Source organism: Aotus nancymaae, unplaced genomic scaffold, assembly GCF_030222135.1.
Source record: "Aotus nancymaae isolate 86718 unplaced genomic scaffold, 86718_ANA_hifiasm-v0.15.2.pri h1tg000108l, whole genome shotgun sequence".
In the NCBI taxonomy this organism is placed as follows: domain Eukaryota; kingdom Metazoa; phylum Chordata; class Mammalia; order Primates; family Aotidae; genus Aotus; species Aotus nancymaae.
This window is the reverse complement of record NW_026988523.1, coordinates 29,624,352-29,642,821: the sequence shown is the minus strand read 5'-3', so window position 1 is coordinate 29,642,821 and position 18,470 is coordinate 29,624,352. Positions and strand designations below refer to the sequence as shown.

At 42.4% G+C, this 18,470-nt stretch overlaps 1 protein-coding gene across 2 annotated transcripts in view; it reads left to right on the top strand.

Moving 5' to 3' along the window:
• OTUD7B (OTU deubiquitinase 7B) overlaps positions 1-18,470 on the top strand; it is a 65,525-nt gene that overhangs the window by 24,098 nt on the left and 22,957 nt on the right. Inside the window, exons 2-3 of one of the 2 annotated variants that reach the window (XM_064370626.1) lie at positions 9,928-10,078; positions 15,872-16,060. In XM_064370626.1, coding sequence (XP_064226696.1) covers positions 9,994-10,078; positions 15,872-16,060 — 274 coding nt within the window. In that variant the 5' untranslated portion in view covers positions 9,928-9,993. Of the gene's footprint in view, positions 1-8,404; positions 10,079-15,871; positions 16,061-18,470 lie in introns of those variants that run through there. The other variant, XM_012462553.3, reaches the window with a different exon arrangement.

The following is an 18,470-nucleotide window of genomic DNA, read 5'->3' as shown; positions in this document are numbered from 1 at the left end:
TCAAGAATTATGTGAAAGTTCTAAGTGTCTCTGTCTCTCCTCTTTCTCCCTGCCTGGATTCCTTGGGACTGACATCATAGATGTGGAGGAGTCTCTGACTTTTGAAAATTTTTGACAATCTTGAATGTTGTGGTTTTGGGAAGAGTGAGAGAGGACTCAAATGCAGCTCTAATGCTTCATTGGAATCAAGGGATAGGTAGAGAGTGAAAATGTGGAAGCTTTTGGGGACGTTGTAAATGAAAGAATGTAGGGCCAGTGGTTTCTCTGGCATTTTAATAGAGCTTTATTATCCATGGTCTTTAATTTTGAGTCATTTTTCTCTGTTATTAAGTAATTTGGACACTTGGAGCATGCAGATTGATTTTAATATTATTCTGAACTAAACAATAGGAAGAGAAATTTGCTGCATATAGTCATATAACAATCTTCAGCAGATGTCTTTGAGATGAGTTACTGCTTTAGACTTGTCTGTGTACAGCACTGGTAAGACTATCAACAGTACTGTGTGTGTGTGTGCGTTATGGGGTACCATACAAACATACTCCAGTTTATCTGAACAAAAATTGAGTGCCTGCTGGGTGCTTGGGTGCTAGGGAATATCAGATGAACAAGCCAAGATTCTGCCCTCAAATCGTTCCAGGTTTAGTGGGGAGACAAACATGTGAATAAACACAACTACCATGCAGGGTGATAAACATTATGATAGAAGTATAGAGTCCAGGGTGCAGCAAGGGTACAAAGAAAGAAGTGGGCAATTTAGGAAGTCAGAGAAGTTTTGCAAATGAGGTCGTATTTAAGTTAGTTTTAAAGAAGAGGTAAGAATTCACCTGCTACACCTAGGAGTTACTCCAGGTAGAGGGAACAATATGTGCAAAGGGACTGAAATTTGAAGAACATAGTACACTTGGGGGAATCCCAGTACAAGGAAGGGCATGATGGGAGGTAGGTAAGGCTGGAGAGATCGGTAGAGCCAGATCGTGAAGGGCCTCGTTTGTCCTGTATAGAATTATTATTATTATTATTTTAATAAAGGGTCTCACTGTCCCTCAGGCTGAGTGCAGTGGTGCCATGGTAGCTTACTGCAGCATCAACCTCCTGTGCTCAAGCAATCCTCCCACCTCAGCCTCCTGAGTAGCTGGGACTACAGGTGTGCACCTCCACACCCAGCTAATTAAGTTAATTAATTAATTGATTTTTTTGTAGAGATGAGTTCTCACTACATTGCCCAGGCTGGTCTTAAACTCCTGGACTCAAGTGATCCTCCCTCCTTGGCCTTCCAAAGTGCTAAGATTACAGGCTCAAGCCACCGTGCCCAACCCTATATAGGAATTTATTTTTGTGTGTTTGTTTTGAGACACAGTCTCACTCTGTTGCCCAAGCTGGAATGCAGTGGCACGATCTTGGCTCACTGTAACCTCTACCTCCCAGATTCAAGCGATTTTCCTGCCTCAGCCTCCTGAGTAGCTAGGATTAAAGGTGCATGCTGTAAGGTTTGTTCTTGCCGAATTTAAAAGGAAGAAACAGGCCAGCACAAGAAGATCAATGCGAAGGGTTTATTCAGGCTCCCGGGTGAGGTTCTGCAGTCTGACAGGAGGGGCCGGAGAAGTCGCACGGACTCCTCTCAGACATGGGTGTTTATAGGGCGTGAAGGCGTTCGATTGGTTGTAGGAGAGCAGGGTGTGGACAAAGCAGGACTACTATTAGGTATGGTTACAAGCCTTTGTTTGAAGGCCAGGCTGTGCGAGAAGGCAAAGGGGAACATGTCCGGGCATGTCCGAGCTTGCCCGAGTTTGTCCGAGCTTGTCCGAGCTTTCAGAAAAAAGGGGTGGGGGTGTGCGTCCGAGCTCCCGGTGAGGCAGCCGGCCTTACACATGCCACCACACCATACCTGGCTAATTTTTGTATTTTCAGTAGAGATGGGGTTTCACCATGTTGGCCAGGCTGGTCTTGAACTCCTGACCTCAAGTGATCTGCCCACCTCAGCCTCCCAAAGTGCTGGGATTACAGGCGTAAGCCACTGTGCCTGGCTTCTGTATAGGAATTTGAATCTTAGGCTTTAGCCATTGAAAATCCATTGAAGAAGAAGAAAAAAAATCCATTGAAGAATTTAGAGCAGTGGGATATAATAATATCATATTTGCATTTTAAATTGTTCATAGTGTTTGCCTGTGGAGGCCAATCAATGGATGGAGAGGGAGAGAGGGGTTAGGGAGCTATTTCCTGGGGTCCAGGTTGTGAAAACCTGAGGGTAGAATAAAAGAGCTTTAGCCTGTGGAAGGTTTTAGATGGATTTGAGAGATATTTAAGGTAAAACTTAGTGAAAGATTATTTGTGAGGATAAGGCAAGAGAGAAGTCCAGGACGGCTCCCTGGCTTGTGACTTGGGTGATTAGGGAAATGGTAGGACTATTTGCTACAACAGGCAATATTGGAAGAGGAATAGTTTGAAAGGGTGGGAGACAGAGATGAGAGAATAAGCTCATGTTTTTATGTATTGAGTTTGAAGTGCCTGTATGATTCCCAGGTGAGGTGGAAAGAATTTGGGGCTGCAGATACATTTGGAGTCATGAAAATTTGGGTGCTTAAGTCTGTGAATGAAGTTTCAATGAGAAGATGGAAGGCCTAAGGCTAGAATGGTGGGTGCACTAAGTTTGATTCAGGCACGGAAATGGGAGTCCACAAAGGTGACCAAGACACAGGGCTAGAGAAGCAGGAAGAGTAGTCAGTGAGTATCAAATGCTACAAAGAGATCAGAAGTGAGGATGATTGTGGTGATCTTATGTATAAGCCAGTGCCATTCTGTTTCTGCAGAAGCCTGCTTTTGTAGGTTGAGGATGAGGAGTTTTGCAGGGAAGAGTCGAGTAATAACTAATAAGTGGGAGGAGCGGAGGAAACCTAAAGGAACCCCTCTTGCTTTGTTTTGTAATTTTTGTGTGTGTGTGTGTGTGAAGTAGAAGTCAAGTAAGGAGTAAGGAGAGGTGATGTGAATTGGGTGGGAGGCTCAAGGAGCATGGTGAAGGTATGGGATAGTAGCTCAGAAGATTGATTGAAGTACTAAAGTCAAGCAAAAGACAGCAGTGTTTCAGTAAAAGGAAGGTGACCAAATAACATATTTAGTAGTCATATTGCTCTGCAAGGTTAGCAGGGAAGTTAGAATGTGGGATCTATCCAAGTTGGACAGATGAAATGGATAAGGGACCTAAATTTTCACAGGAAAGTAAGTTAGGTGATCCATTATTGGTTTTACTTTGTTAGGCAAGAAGAAATAAAGTGGAATCTATCAATTTTTCTCAATCTTCACTGCTATTATCCTGGTTTAGTTCACCATCATCTATTTTGCAACAATTTTCTAATCAGTTCTCTCCCTAAATCCACTGTGCTTCTTCCAAACTCTTCTCACTGTAATCAGGGTGACTTTTAACAATTCAAATCTGATTATGTTCTACCTCTACATGCAACCCTTCAGTGGCTTCTATGATGTTTAAGATCTCAAATCTTTAACAGGGTCCACTAGGCCCTTTCTTCATCCTCCTGTAGCACCATTTTCACCTTTATGCTCCTTCCTGCCTTAGAACTTTGGTGTACGTTTCCTCTGCTTGGAGCATTCTTCCTTTCCCAATTTGTCTCTCCAATTGCTGCTTAATCTTAATTAATCTTAATTCATAGATGGACCATAATTTCCTTGGGGAAGCTTTTCTTGAATCTCTGTAGGAGATAACACCCTTCTATAACATTTCTTTATTATAATTGTGAAATTATTTGAAGAGATATGAAACTAAGGCAGAAATGTTAGATGAATTGTGCAGGTGGATGCTGAAATTGCTCAGGAAGATGGTAGGATATTGTGGGTTTTTTCCTCCCTGCTGGAAGCTTTTGAGGATAGGGATTGTGTGTAGTTCACTGTTGTGTTTTTAGTCCTAAGCATAGTGCCTCACACAGAGACACTCCAAATACTTTTGTTGAATTAATGAATAAGGTGGGTAAGAGACTAGATGTCTTAGTGAGCAGGGAGGTTTAAAAGTAGAGAGGAAAAGCTGGAAGGTGGTGAGGTTGTGGCCAGAGTAAAATGTTTGAGTTTAAGATTTAGAGGTGGAATGGTTTCAGGAAATGGCAGGGTCCGGGTTTGAGTTGTTGTTATGGAGATGGAGGTGTTAGTATTAGAAGAGATTATGAAATTCTAAAGCAGAAATGTTAGGTGAGTTGTGCAGATGGCCTAAAATTGCTCAGGAAGATGGTAGGATTTAAAGTCATATAAGTGCCTTTGGTCCCAGCTACTCGGGAGGCTGAGGTGGGAGGATTGCCTGGGCCTGGGGGGTGGACGTTGCAGTGAGCTGAAGATCGCGCCATTGCACTCCAGCCTAGGCGACAGATCGAGACGCCATCTCAGGGAAAAAAAAAAGTTAAAAAAGGCAGGTGTTTAAGTCTTTGATAAATATGAGGAATAGGCACAACATTTTCCTATGGTGAACGAATTAAATGAGTAAGAATCAGGGCAGTTTCACGGATCAGTAATGCCCTAGTGTGGTACAGTGAAAGAGCATGAGTTCAGACTATCTAGGTTCAGACTTTGGGCCACCTACCTGACTTTTCAGGTCTTTTTTGTTTCTGTTTGTAAATTGGGAATAACGAGACCTGCTGCAAGAGTTTTGTCATTAATGAGTAAGAGTGTTTTTAGAAGTGCTTACCTAATATTAACTTCTTCGTTTTTAATCTTGACTGCTGTCATTCAAGATGGTATGGAAGTAGGGGTGATAGGCACAGATAGCAGAAGCCAAATTTGAAAAAGATAATTTATTCAGCATGTTAAGTTTATATGATGGGGTCAGCACAAATATTTATGAATGAATGTAGGTACAAGCAAGTACTGATGTAAGAAAGGATTTTGTAAAATAAAGGCCACTGTTTGGCTTATAACACCATCATGATATTGTTGATCTACAACAAATGTTTATGTAAAGAAATGCTTTGTCTAATAGTTTTCCGTGAAAATTCCATCATGCATGGGAAGTAGGTTTTATTTTCCTGGAGAACAGAATAAAGATCGTTATGTGAAAGTTACGGTGGGGGTGGGGGACTGGTGATAGCTTTTGCTTTAGTTTAGAAAAGCATTTTCTAACAGTTCAAGCTGTCTAACAATAAAGTGGACATTATGGCAAAGTAATGAGGTCCTTATCAGACCTTGTATTCAAGTGGAGACTACATGATTTGTGTCAGAGATGTAATAGAAGGATTCTTGCATGGGAGCAGGTATTTGGATTAAGAAATTGCTAAAGCCCCTTTCAGTTGGAATATTTTGATGCCAGATGAGAATTGTCTTTTACACCATTCAATTAAATAGTTGAGAGCCTCCTGTGTTTTATTTGAAAGGTTGAAAGCCACTGTTTTTTTTCTTCTTCTTCCTCCTGTGTGCTAAGACAGAGCCAGAGACTGTGTGTGTGTATGTTTTTTTTTGTAACAGGGTCTCACTCTGTCACCCAGATTGGAGAGAAGGGGCATGATTGTTGCTCACATAGCCTTGATCTCCCAGGCTCAAGCAGTCTTCCCACCTCAGCCACTTGAGTAGCTGGGACTATAGGCACACACCACCATGCTTAACTAGTTAAAAACATTTTTTAGAGACAGGGTCCCACTATGTTGTCCAGGCTGGTCTCAAACTCCTGGGCTCAAGTAATCCTCCTGCCTCAACTTCTCAAAGTGCTGGGATTACAGGCAGGAGCCACCGTGCCCAGCCCAAACTTTTTCTTTTTTTTTTTTTTTTTAAAACAGAGTCTTGTTCTGTTGCCCAGGCTGGAGTGCAGTGGTGCCATCTCAGCTCACTGCAACCTCCACCTCCGTAGTTTAAGTGATCCTTCTGCCTGAGCCTCCCTAGAAGCTGGGACTAGCCACCACACCCAGCTAATTTTTGTATTTTTAGTAGAGACAGGGTTATACCATGTTGGCCAGGCTGGTCTCAAACTCCTGACCTCAGGTGATCTGCCTGCCTCGGCCTCAAAGTGCTGGAATTACAGGCGTGAGCCACCATGCCTAACCAAACACTGTGTTTTAATCATTGGCTTTGATATCTCCATTTGGAATTTGAAAAGCTTAAGCCAGGTCTTAGTGGTGATGTAACAAAAGCTGTTGTTCTCACTTGTTGGGGTTAGGTCAGGGTCCACAGTGTACACCTGGAGACATCAAATATAAGAATGTGCTGTTAAGAAGTTTGGCTTAGTGCCTCAAATTTTTGCTAAAGAGCAGGGCATTCTAGAGAATGTTTAACCTGTAAATTATTTTGTTGAAATGTTTTTTGAAAAGAATGGCCTGTGTGCTATGTTGACATGTAAGCTCTATGATGCCATAACACTGGTTTTCATTCACTTCTCTCACTCAGAAGTCTGTGTCTGGCTGTGAAATTGCCTACATGCCTATGGCTTAGTCAACTCTTTTCCTTTCTGCTGAGCACCTGTTTGTGATTGCTATTTTGTGTACTTATTGTATATTTCTCACACTCTCTCAGAACGTTATTAAAATGGCTTTACAGTTGCATTACTTGTTTTTTTTTTTTTTTTTTTTGGACAAGAGTCTTGCTCTGTCACCCAGGCTAGAGTGCATTGGCGTGATCTCGGCTCACTGTAACCTTCACCTCCCGTGTTCAAGCGATTCTCCTGCCTCAGCCGCCTGAGTAGCTGGGACTACAGGCATGCACCACTACCCCCAGCCAATTTTTTGTAGTTTTAGTAGAGACAGAGTTTCACCATGTTAGCCAGGATGGTCTCCATCTCCTGACTCCACTTCATGATCCGTGCGCCTCAGCCTCCCAAAGTGCTGGGACTACAAGCGTGAGTCACCACGCCTGGTCGCATTACTTTTTTTTTAAAGAAAGAAGATTAGTGAGATCACGCCACTGCACTCCAGCAAAAAAAAAAAAAAAAAAAAGAAAGAAGATTAGGCCGGGCGCACTGGCTCACGCCTGTAATCCCAGCACTTTAGGAGGCCGAGGCAGGTGGATCACGTGGTCAAGAGATTGAGACCATTCTGGTCAACATGGTAAAACCTCGTCTCTACTAAAAACACAAAAATTAGCTGGGCATGGTGGCAGGCGCCTGTAGTCCCAGCTACTCGGAAGGCTGAGGCAGGAGAATTGCTTGAACCCAGGAGGCGGAGGTTGCGGTGAGCCAAGATTATGCCATGGCACTCCGGCCTGGGTAACAAGAGCAAAATTCCGTCTCAAAAAAAACAAAGAAGATTAAAATTTATTTTGCAGCTATGCACTTGGTTTTGAATTATTCATGTGTATAAGTTATTTGAGCTACTACCACTTCCTGTAACCTAAGGCTGTGGCTAAAATGGGTTTGGAGAAGAAATTCTTGCCTGTATTGGGGAGGGGGGAATTTATTCATCTATTAATTCTGAAGGTATTTAATTTCTAATTCCTGAAGGTAAAGGACTAATTTACTTTGTATCTTGACATTTTGAATTTGAAGAATCTTAGACCAAAAATTCTTTATGTATTAGTAGTTCTTTCTGATAATTATGGTATTGAAACTCTGGTAAATTTAACATTAATAATATCTAGACTGATAGTCAAAGATAATAGATTATGAGGCTGTACTGAACTGAAGAAGTTTATTTTTTAAACCTTGAAAGTATCTTAGGAGTCATCTAATCCAAGTCTAGGTTATAGAAGAGGCAACTGAAACCCTGTAGGTAATTTGACCAAAGTCACCTAGTTAATACATATAGGTGTATGTAGGTAAACTCACATAATGTGAGGGTGGTGAGAGTAATGACAGCATGGTTGACGTCCCTTTAGAAAGGAGAGTTTTTAAAGCTTAGAAATAGAAGGGTGATAAGAAGCGCCCTAGAATTCCTGATCTGGTAAGCTTCAAATTGGTTGGTTTTTTGGTAGCTGATGTGGAGGTTGGCTTAGTTATTGAATCATTTATTCATCAGGCATTTGACTACCTACTATATTATAGATGCTACACTAGATGTTGGAGCTACAAAAATGAAGAAATCGTGTCCCTGCACTCACGGATCTGTTGTACTACTAGAACAGGACAAGAGAGAATACTTTCTATTTTGCCATCTCTCTCTCTCTCAAAAAAAAAAAATCCAGTTTTAGCAAGTTACTGACCTGCTGATTTTATAACCCACAAATCTTTTTTATTTGCCTTGTCACTTAGTGCCTTCAAGAATTATACTTTGACCTTTCCCAAAAGGCAGGGGATTGGTGGGTAGGGTAGGGTAGGGCAAGTGTACCTGGCAACTTTATGAATGACTCTTCTATAGAAAGCTGAAAACCTGGCAGGATTTGGTCAGAGATTTTTCTTCACTCTATTATTGCTTCCCCAGTTGGGACTTTTAACCTCAGAGGAATGTTGGATTGGTGCCAGGCTGTCAGGTCAGGGACATAGTTCTACCAGAGTCTGAAAGAGGAGATCTTGCTTGGCAGTCATCTGTCTCACATGGAGAAAGACGTGTTTTGGAGTAGACATGTTTCCTAGATTCATAAGGTTAATAGAGATTGACTCTTGTTATGAACCTTTGGGGTCCCCACTCTGCTTTGTGGAATAGCTTATTTTATTTTATTTATTTATTTATTTATTTTTTTGAGATGAAGAGTCGCTCTTTCACCCAGGCTGGAGTGAAGTGTCACAATCTTGGCTCACTGCAACCTCTGCCTGCTGCAGGTTCAAGTGATTCTCCTGGCTCAGCCTCCCGAGTAGCTGGAATTACAGGGGCACGTGACCCAGCTAATTTTTGTAGTTTTAGTAGATACGGGGTTTTGCCATGTTGGCCAGGCCGGTCTCGAACTTCTGACCTCAGGTGATCGACCTGCCTCAGCCTCGCATAGGACTGAGATCAAAGGTGTGAGCCACTGCGCCTGGCCTATTCATGTATTTTGAATAGTTTTAGCTATCAATTTACTCCTCTGCTAGCATCAAAACACTAGTTAACTCTGAAATTATCCAGTGTATAGTAATTGTTCATTCATTCAAGAAATATCTACTGACGGCCAGTGTGCCTCGCACTGTGCCAGGTGATACATGCAGAGGATACATTAGTGAAGGAGACATACAAGTTTCCTGCCTTCAAGAAACTTATATATTAGAGGAGATGGCTAGACAGCAACTAATTAAAATGATTTGAGAGTATTCAAGTGCCAGGAAGGAAATAAACAAGGTACCTACCATGTTAGAGACTATTGCAGGTGGGGGGTTCTTTTTATTTTTATTTTTAATTTTTTTTGTTTTCCTTTTTTAAATTAATTTCTGCCTTTATTCCATGGTTAAGTGGGAGTTCTTTAGGGTTGGTAGCCTGTTGCTTCCTTCCTTTACTTTGGATAAGCAAACTCATGGTAGAAAAGCAGTACTCAGGAAAAGTACAGGGAAAGCATTATTCAGAGTGGCATTATAGGTTACTGGTTAATGCAGGCTTTAAGATATTAATGTTGCCCGGGTGCAGTGGCTCACGGCATGGTAATCCCAGCACTTTGGGAGGCTGAGGTGGGTAGATCATGAGGTCAGGTGATCGAGACCATTCTGGCCAACATAGTGAAACCCCGTCTCTACTAAAAATACAAAATATAAGCTGGGTGTGGTGGCGCATGCTTGTAGTCCCAGCTACTCTGGAGGCTGAGGCAGGAGAATTGCTTGAGTCCAGGAGGCGGAGGCTGCAGTGAGCCGAGATTACATCACTGCTCTATGGCCTGGCCCCTGACAAAAGAGCGAGACTCTGTCTCAAACAAACAAACTAACAATCAAAACCAGATACTAATGTTAATGAAGAGTTAGGAAATAAAATGTTACTCTTCGTAATTTTAAACTATCAACTGAAATGAATGCGCTAGGATAGTTTCTCCATTTGATTAGAAAGCTGCTGACATGGGGCTGTGATTATCCTGTTCCAGTGCAATTTGAGCCTTATGTATTTATTTCTTCCTCAGGTAGAGGCCTGAATTTTGATCTTTGTTCTACCTACATCCAGCTGCCTGAAAGTACTTAATGATCACATGACCCTGGACATGGATGCTGTCCTGTCGGATTTTGTCCGTTCCACAGGAGCAGAGCCAGGGCTGGCTCGAGATCTCCTAGAAGGTGAGGAGTCGTAGGGGAGAATGAGAAAAGAATAAGTAAAATGTGGTATTTATCATTAGGATGATTTGGAACATTTAAGGTGATTAGAAAGATACCCTGTGTATGGTAGGCCTTACAGTTAATTCTAATGATGTACTTTGTGTATAACCCGTCATAATTTTAAATTTTAAAATCCCTTTTTCACATTGAACTTCCTGGGGTAGCTTTTTCCACTTGATGCTCAGGCAATGCAAGTGAAAATTTATATTAGTCCATTACAAACATTATTTTATTTTATTTATTTATTTTTTTGACACAGAGTCTTGCTCTGTTGCCCAGACTGGAGTGCAGTGGCGTGATCTTGGCTCACTGCAACCTCTGCCTTCCAGGTTCAAGCAATTCTCCTGTCTCAGCCTCCCGAGTAGCTGGGATTACAGGTGCCCACTACCACACATGGCTGATTTTTGTATTTTTTAGGAGAGACAAGGGTTCACCATATTGGCCAGGCTGGTCTTGAACTCCATACCTTAAGTGATCTGCCTGCCTTGGCCTCCCAAATTGCTGGGATTACAGGCGTGAGCCACGGTACTCGGCCTAAAAACATAATTTTAGATCAGTAAGACTTCCTCTTTATATATAAGTGACTTTAGGTTTTCATGCTTGGGATCATCCATGGTTTTGTTCTTTCTTTATGTAACATATATTACGGGTAATTCTATGTTAAGTGAATCAATTTAATGTTTTCATTTTGCTGCTTTTGTTTACTTATATCTTTATATACGTAAGTTTGAATGTTCTAAACTTTAAGGTCCTAAAGTGTTAGAATCATGTCCCTAGGCTTCTTCGTTTAGAGTCACAAATAATAGATGAAAATGTGAAAATATATAATGACACAAAGAGGCAGGCCTATGGAGAAGGGGCAGGTTCTTAGCATACATAGGTAATATTTTAAATTGTCAGCCCTTAGCAAGATGTCACAATTTGACATTTGCTTGGCTACCTGTGAGAAGAGCATGAATTTGGAAACAGAAGATCAGGGTTTACATTCCAGTTTACTAATTCAGTACAACTTTGCCCTTAATTTGCATTTTCAGTTTCATCTCCTACTACTTTTCCCTGTACTTCCTGTGCTCCAGCCAGGCCCGACTTGTGACTTCTCGGTGATCATGTCAGGTTACTTCCTCAGTCTGCAACATTTCTTTCCTCTATTATTCTCCTCATCCTTCAACATTCAGCTCAAATGTTTCCTCTTTCATAAAATCCTTAACCTTTCTGCATTCCTCTTACAAGATATGTTGAACACTTAAGACTGTTCAATATGTGCATAGTACTTGAAGATACTTTATTCTCACAACCACCCTAAAATAAAGTTTTATTATCCTGGAGTTATAATTTTAAAACCTGAGGCTCAGTGAAATTAAGTAGGATTTGAACCTAGGCAATCTAGTTTTGGAGTATGACTCTAAACAATTACATTACAAATTATTGCTAGCATGCAGGCGCGTGCGCGTGCACTCTCTCTCTCTCTCTCTCTCTCTCTCTCTCATGCTGTGAAAGAAATGTTGAGGATGCTCTGAGAGTGAAGCAAGAACGCTAACTTAGATCTAGAGTGCAGGAAAGCCTTTTCTGAGGAGTGATTTTTAAGCCAAGCCCTGAAGGACAAGTAGGAGTAGCAAGACAAAGGGATGTAGAAGAGAGTGTTTATGTGGAATAAACAGCTTATGCAAGGGCCCTAAGTTGCAAGAGAGTTTGGCTCATTGGAAAAACTATTAATAATTGTGAGATAGTAAGAATAGTGCAAGAGGCTGGGCACAGTGGTTCATGCCTGTGATCCCAGAACTTTGGGAGGGTGAGATAGACAGATCACCTGAGGTTGGGAGTTTGAGACCAGCCTGACCAACATGGAGAAATCCTGTCTCTACTAAAAATACAAAATTAGCCAGACGTGGTGGTGCATGCCTGTAATCCCAGCTACTTGAGAGGCTGAGTCAAGAGAATTGCTTGAACCCAGGAGGCGGAGTTTGCAGTAAGCTAAGATTGCACCATTGCACTCCAGCCTGGGCAACAAGAGCAAAACTCCATCTCAAAAAAAAAAAAAAAAAAAAAGAATGGTGCAAGAGCGGTAGGCAGCTGGTTAGACAGGCAGGAAGCAGAAAATAGGGGCTCTAGCCAGGTGTGGTGGCATTCACTGTAATCCCAGCTACCTGGGGGGCTGAGATGGGAGGATTGCTTGAACCCAGGAATTTGAGACCAGCCTGGGCAACATAGCAAGACCTCGTCTCTTAAGAAAGAAAAAAAGAGGCCGGGTGTGGTGGCTCATGCCTGTAATCAAAGCACTTTAGGGGCTGAGAGGCAGGTGATCACCTGAGGTCAGGAGTTTGAAACCAGCCTGGCCAACATGGTGAAACCCCGTCTCTACTAAAACTATAAAAATTAGCTGGGCGTGGTGACGGTACCTGTCATCCCAGCTGTTCGGGAGGCTGAGGCAGGAGAATCGCTTGAACCCAGGAAGCAGAGGCTGCAGTGAGCTGAGATTGTACCACTGTACTCCAGCCTGGGTGACAGAGTGAGACTCTGTCTCAAAAAAAAAAAAGAAAAGAAAAGAAAAGAAAAGGGCTGGGTGCAGTGGCTCACACCTGTAATCCCAGCACTTTGGGAGGCCTAGGTGGGTAGATCACGAGGGCAGGAGTTCAAGACCAGCCTGGCCAAGATGGCGAAACTCCATCTCTACTAAAAATACAAAAATTGACCAGGTGCGGTGGTAGATGCCTGTAATTCCAGTCGAGATCATGCCACTGCACTCTAGCCTGGCAACAGAGCAAGACTCCATCTCACAAAAGAAAAAAAAAAAAAGAGGCTGGGCATGGTGGTTTATGCCTGTAATCCCAGCACTTTGGGAGGCGAGTTCAAGAGATCGAGACCATCCTGGCTAACACGGTGAAACCCCGTCTCCACTAAAAATACAAAAAGTTAGCTGGGCATGGTGGCATGGGCCTGTAGTCCTAGCTACTCGGGAGGCTGAGGCAGGAGAATTGCTTGAACCTGGGAGGCAGAGGTTGCAGTGAGCTGAGATCGCACCACTGCACTCCAGCCTGGCTACAGAGCAAGACTCCGTCTCAAAAAAAAAAAAAAGTTAAAAAAAAAAAAGAAAAGAAAAAAGAGAATGCAGGGCTTTTGTAGGCCATGATGAGGAGTTTTATTCTAGGTTCACTAGGAAACTGGTGAAGGATTTTAATCAGGGGAGTGACATGATTGGTTTTGAGTTTTTAACAGTACTTGTAGAGAACTCTGTGGCCAGAGAAGAAGTGATTAAAACAGGAATATTGGCTGGGCATGGTGGCTCATGCCTGTAATCCCAGCACTTTGGGAGGCTGAGGTGGGCGGATCACCTGAGGTCAGGAGTTCGAGACCAGCCTGGCCAACATGGTGAAACCCCATCTCTACTAAAAATACAAAAATTAGCTGGGCGTGGTGGCACACGCCTGTTATTCCAGTTACTTGAGAGACTGAGAGAGGGGAATCGCTTGAACCCAGGAGGCAAAGGTTGCAGTGAGCCAAGATGGTGCCACTGCACTCCAGCCTGGGCAACAGAGCAAGACTGGGTCTCAAAAAAAAGAAAAAAAAAGTTAACTAATTGTATTGCAGTAGGACTGGCTTTTGTTTTGTTTTGTTTGAGATAGGGTCTCACTTTGTCATCCAGGCTGAGTGCAGTTGTGTGATCTCAGCTCACTGCAACCTTCGCCTCCTAGGTTCGAGTGATCCTCCCACCTCAGCTTTCTGAGTAGCTAAGACCACAAGTGCACACCACCACACCTGGCTAATAGGACTGTTCAATACTGATAATTGAAAAGAAGAGAAAGAAATCAAAAGCTAACTGATTGTAGAGCAAAGAGATTAGAAGCAGAGAGACCAGATAGAGAGTTCCTTCCTAAAAGACCAAAGTCTAAGTAAAGATTATGAGGACCTCAAGTAGGGCAGTGGCAACAAAAATGGATAATAAGAAATGGATTCGAGAGATGTTTTAGGGGTACAAACAACCATGAAGATTGTGCAATCTGAGGAAATGTGAGGAGCTGAAAATGACTGAAGTTTCAGGGCCTGGAGGGATTGTGATGCCATTACTGATTTAGGAAACATAGGAAGAGGAGAAGCAGCAAGCTTTGGGAAGGAAACTGATGGATATTCAATTTGGACCTGTGGATTGTTAGGAGGACCTGATTTTTAGGAGATTTGCAGACAGTGGAAATACAGATTTGATCCTCAAGGCAGATGTCACTCATTCATGCATTGATTCAGAAGAAGAGTTCTCCATTAATTCAGCAAATATTTATTGAGTGACTACTATGTGCCAGGTACTGTTCTAGATGCCTAAAACAAAATAAACAAAATGTTCTAGCAGGAGAGAGAGTCAATAAACAACAAACATGATAACTAACTAAATTATAAAGCATATTATAAGCTGTCAAGTGCTATGGAAGAGAGTAAAGAGAATGATGAAGTGGGTTGTGATTTTTAATTGGGTAGTCAGGGTAGACCTTACTAACAATGTGATGTTTAAGCAAATACCTAAAGCTGATGAGGAGTTGTCTGTGTGGATATATTGGGGAAAGAGCCTTCTAGGTAGAGGGAATAGACAGTGGAAAGGCCCTAGAGCGGGAGTGGACTTAGCATGTTCTAGGAACAGCAAGGTCAGTGGTGACTGGAACAGAGTGAGCAAAGGGAGTCAGAACAATTGGCTAACATAATGATTTAGAAGGAAAATCATCAGTAATGATTTAGAAGTAAAATTTTAAGTAAACCAAGCACTACTCTAAGTGCTTTCAACTTACTTAATCTTCGTAACTACTCTGTCAGGTAGGCACTGTTACTGTCACCTGCATTTTCACAGATAAGGAAATTGAAGCACAGCGAAGAGGCAGAAAAGTAGGCCAGAACATAGAAAGCCTTGAGTTTCAGGCAAAAGAGACTAAGTTTTATTCTGTAGGCAGTGGTAAGCCATTAAAAATCTTGATTATTGAACTAAAATGATCACAACTGTGCTTTAGAAAGATTAATCTCATGGGATTCTTTGGAATGGATTGGAGGTAGGACAGTAGGTGACAGGATTGAATTAAGGTGGTAGCAGATGGAATAGAACAAGAAAGAAGTGTGAGTAATTATACAATGCTTATTTATTGAATAATTTAACTGGAGAAAGCATCAGAAAAATCCATTATGACAAATCTATTGTCAAAGGTCATTTCTTTAGTAGAATGGTGATTCTTAAATTTGGGGGAAATATAGTTTCCTTTGATAAGCGGATGACAGCTATAAACTCACTAGAAAATGCACAAGCCCATGATCTTCTATGCAGGTTCAGTGTTTAGGACACACTAGAGTACATGTGGGCTAAGAACCTCGTTGGATCTCAGAATTAGGGACCTGGGCTTGAGTCCTGCTGGGTCTAGTGTAAATTAGCTGACTTTGGGCAAATAATTTACTTCTCTAGGCTTTGTTTTCTTTATCTGTAAAAGGAAGTTTTAATTTTAGGTTACTAGATCTTTAAGGGCTCTTTTATTTCAGAGGGACAAAGTTTCTATCTTCATGGAGCTTACTTACAAAATAGACAACAAATAAGTAAGTAAAGGCATTAGATAAAGTAGATTGAAGTGTTAAAAAAAATTAAAACAGGGTAAGGAAAAGAACAATGATTGAAATGTGCATGTGTATATGCTTGCTGGTTTTGATGGGATAGTAGTGTGATCTTTGTGTCTCTCCCCCCAGTTTCTCTATACTCTGGGTGCACAGTTCCCTTTTTGCTTTGTCTCCTGACAGGAAAGAATTGGGATGTGAGTGCTGCCCTCAGTGATTTTGAACAGCTACGTCAAGTCCATGCTGGGAACCTACCTCCATCCTTTAGTGAAGGAAGTGGTGGCTCCAGGACCCCTGAAAAAGGGTTTTCTGACAGAGAGCCTACTCGCCCTCCCCGACCCATCCTGCAACGGCAGGATGACATCGTTCAAGGTACTAGGGTGACTGGGGAATGTTTCTGTATTTGGAGTAGGAAGGGAGCGGACTGTTAAATGGAGTCATAAAGTCTAGTGATCCATTGGAAGTGATTCCATTTTTTTCCCCTCCTCCCAGCTGAACCCAGATTGAGGTGGCCTCAGTCTGCCCAGGTGCTGCAGTCCCTCACTGTGTCTCTGCATCTTTAGTGTTACCCTGTATAAAAGTCTTCCTCAGATTCTGTGAAAGAAATAGAGGAAGGAGGATAACAATGTGCTTGTTGATGTAAAGTTCACATAAAGGTAGAACTGAAAGAGTTACTACCTCTTTGGGGGGTAATTTGTTAATATTTCCCAATAGCTTATCAAAATTAAAATGCACACTCTTTGACTCAGCAATTTCATATCTAGGAATTTATCATATATGTGTATGTGCACATATATATTCTTTAAATAAAGAAACACATAGGCTGGGCGTGGTGGCTCACTCCTGTAATCCCAGCACTTTGGGACACCGGGGTGGGCAGATCACCTGAGGTCTGAGACCAGCCTGGTCAACATGGTGAAATCTCATCTGTATTAAAAATAGAAACATTAGCTGGGCATGGTGGTGCAGTCCTGTAATCCCAGCTACTCGGGAGGCTGAGGCAGAAGAATCACTTGAACCTGGGAGGCAGACGTTGCCGTGAGCTGAGATTGTGCCACTGCACTCCAGCCTGGCGACAGAGCAAGACTTCATCTCAAAATAAATAAGCAAATAAATAAATAAAAATTTAAAAAGATACATAACTGCAGTAGATAAGGATATTCACAGCAGCATTATTTTACAGTAATTAAATCTTGAAACTTTTTTTTTTTCTCAAGGCAATCCATCTGCCTCGGCCCCCTGAAGTGCTGGGATTACAAGTATGAGCCACCGCGCCTGGCTCTGAAAACATTTAATGTCCATTAGTAAAGGAGTGGTTAAGTAAATTGTAATCCATATTGTGTACTACTCTGCAGTCATTAGAAAGAATTAGGTAGAACTTGGTGCACTGTTTTGGAAAAATTTCCAAAACCAATTCCGAAAGGGACTGGTTGTGGTGGCTTATGCCTGTAATCCCAGTACTTTGGGAGGTCAAGGCTGGTGGACCATCTGAGGTCAGGAGTTCAAGACCAGCCTGGCCAACATGGTGAAACCCTGTCTCTGCTAAAATTACAAAAATTATTACACATCTGTAATCCCAGCTACTTGGGAGGCTGAGGCAGGAGAATTGCTTGAGCCAGGCAGCAGAGGTTGCAGTGAGCTGAGATTGCGCCACTGCCCTCCAGCCTGGGTGACAAAGACACTACATGAAAAAACAAAAGTTTTCTGAAAGGTAAGACACAATGCAATATATGTAGTATACAGTGTACTCTCATTTGTGTTTTAAAAGATGATTTTAGCTGGGCACAGTGGCTCACACCTGTAATCCCAGCACTTTGGGGGGCTGAGGCTGGCAGATTACCTGAGGTCAGCAGTTCGAGACCAGCCTGACCAACATGGAGAAACCCCATCTCTACTAAAAACACAAAATTAGCTGGGCGTGGTGGTGCATGCCTGTAATCCCAGTTACTCAGGAGGCTGAGTCAGGAGAACTGCTTGAACCCAGGAGGCAGAGGTTTCGGTGAGCCAAGATTGCGCCATTTTACTCCAGCCTGGGCAACAAGAGCGAAACTCCATCTCAAAAAAAAAAAGATTTTGAAAGCTATATATGCACAAAAATTTCTAGAAGGATACAAAAGGTTGCCTCTAGGGAAGGGATCAGAAATTTTGAATGAAAAGAAGACTTCCTTGTGAAATCATTTTATACCTTTTGATAGTATATTGATTTTTTTAAATCATAGGCACGTGGTACTTTTTTTAAGGCAGGGTCTTGCTCTGTTTCCCAAGGCTGGAGTGAGGCTGGTGGAACACAGCTTCCAAGTAGCTGGGACCATGGGCGTGCACCACCTCGCCTAGCTAAATTTTTGATTCTTTGTAGAAATGAGGTCTCACTCTGTTGCCCAGGCTGATCTAGAACTCCTGGGCTCAAGTGATCCCGCCACCTTGGCTTTCCAAAGTTTTGGGATTACAGGTGTAAGCCACCATGCCCAGCCTACGTGGTAGTTTCAGAATACCTAAAAAATATTTTTAAGGTGGGCATGGTGGCTCACGCCTGTAATCTCAGCACTTTGGGAGGCCAAGACTGGCAAGTCACTTGAGGCCAGGAGTTTGAGGAGACCAGCATGGCCAACATGGAGAAACTCCATCTCTACTAAAAATACAAAAAAAATTAGCTGGGCGTGTTGGCACATGCCTGTAATTCTGGCTACTCAGGAGGCTGAGGCAGGAGAATCGCTTGAACCTGGGAGGCAGAGGTTGCAGTGAGTCAAGATTGCAGCACTGCACTCTAGCCTGAGTGACAGAG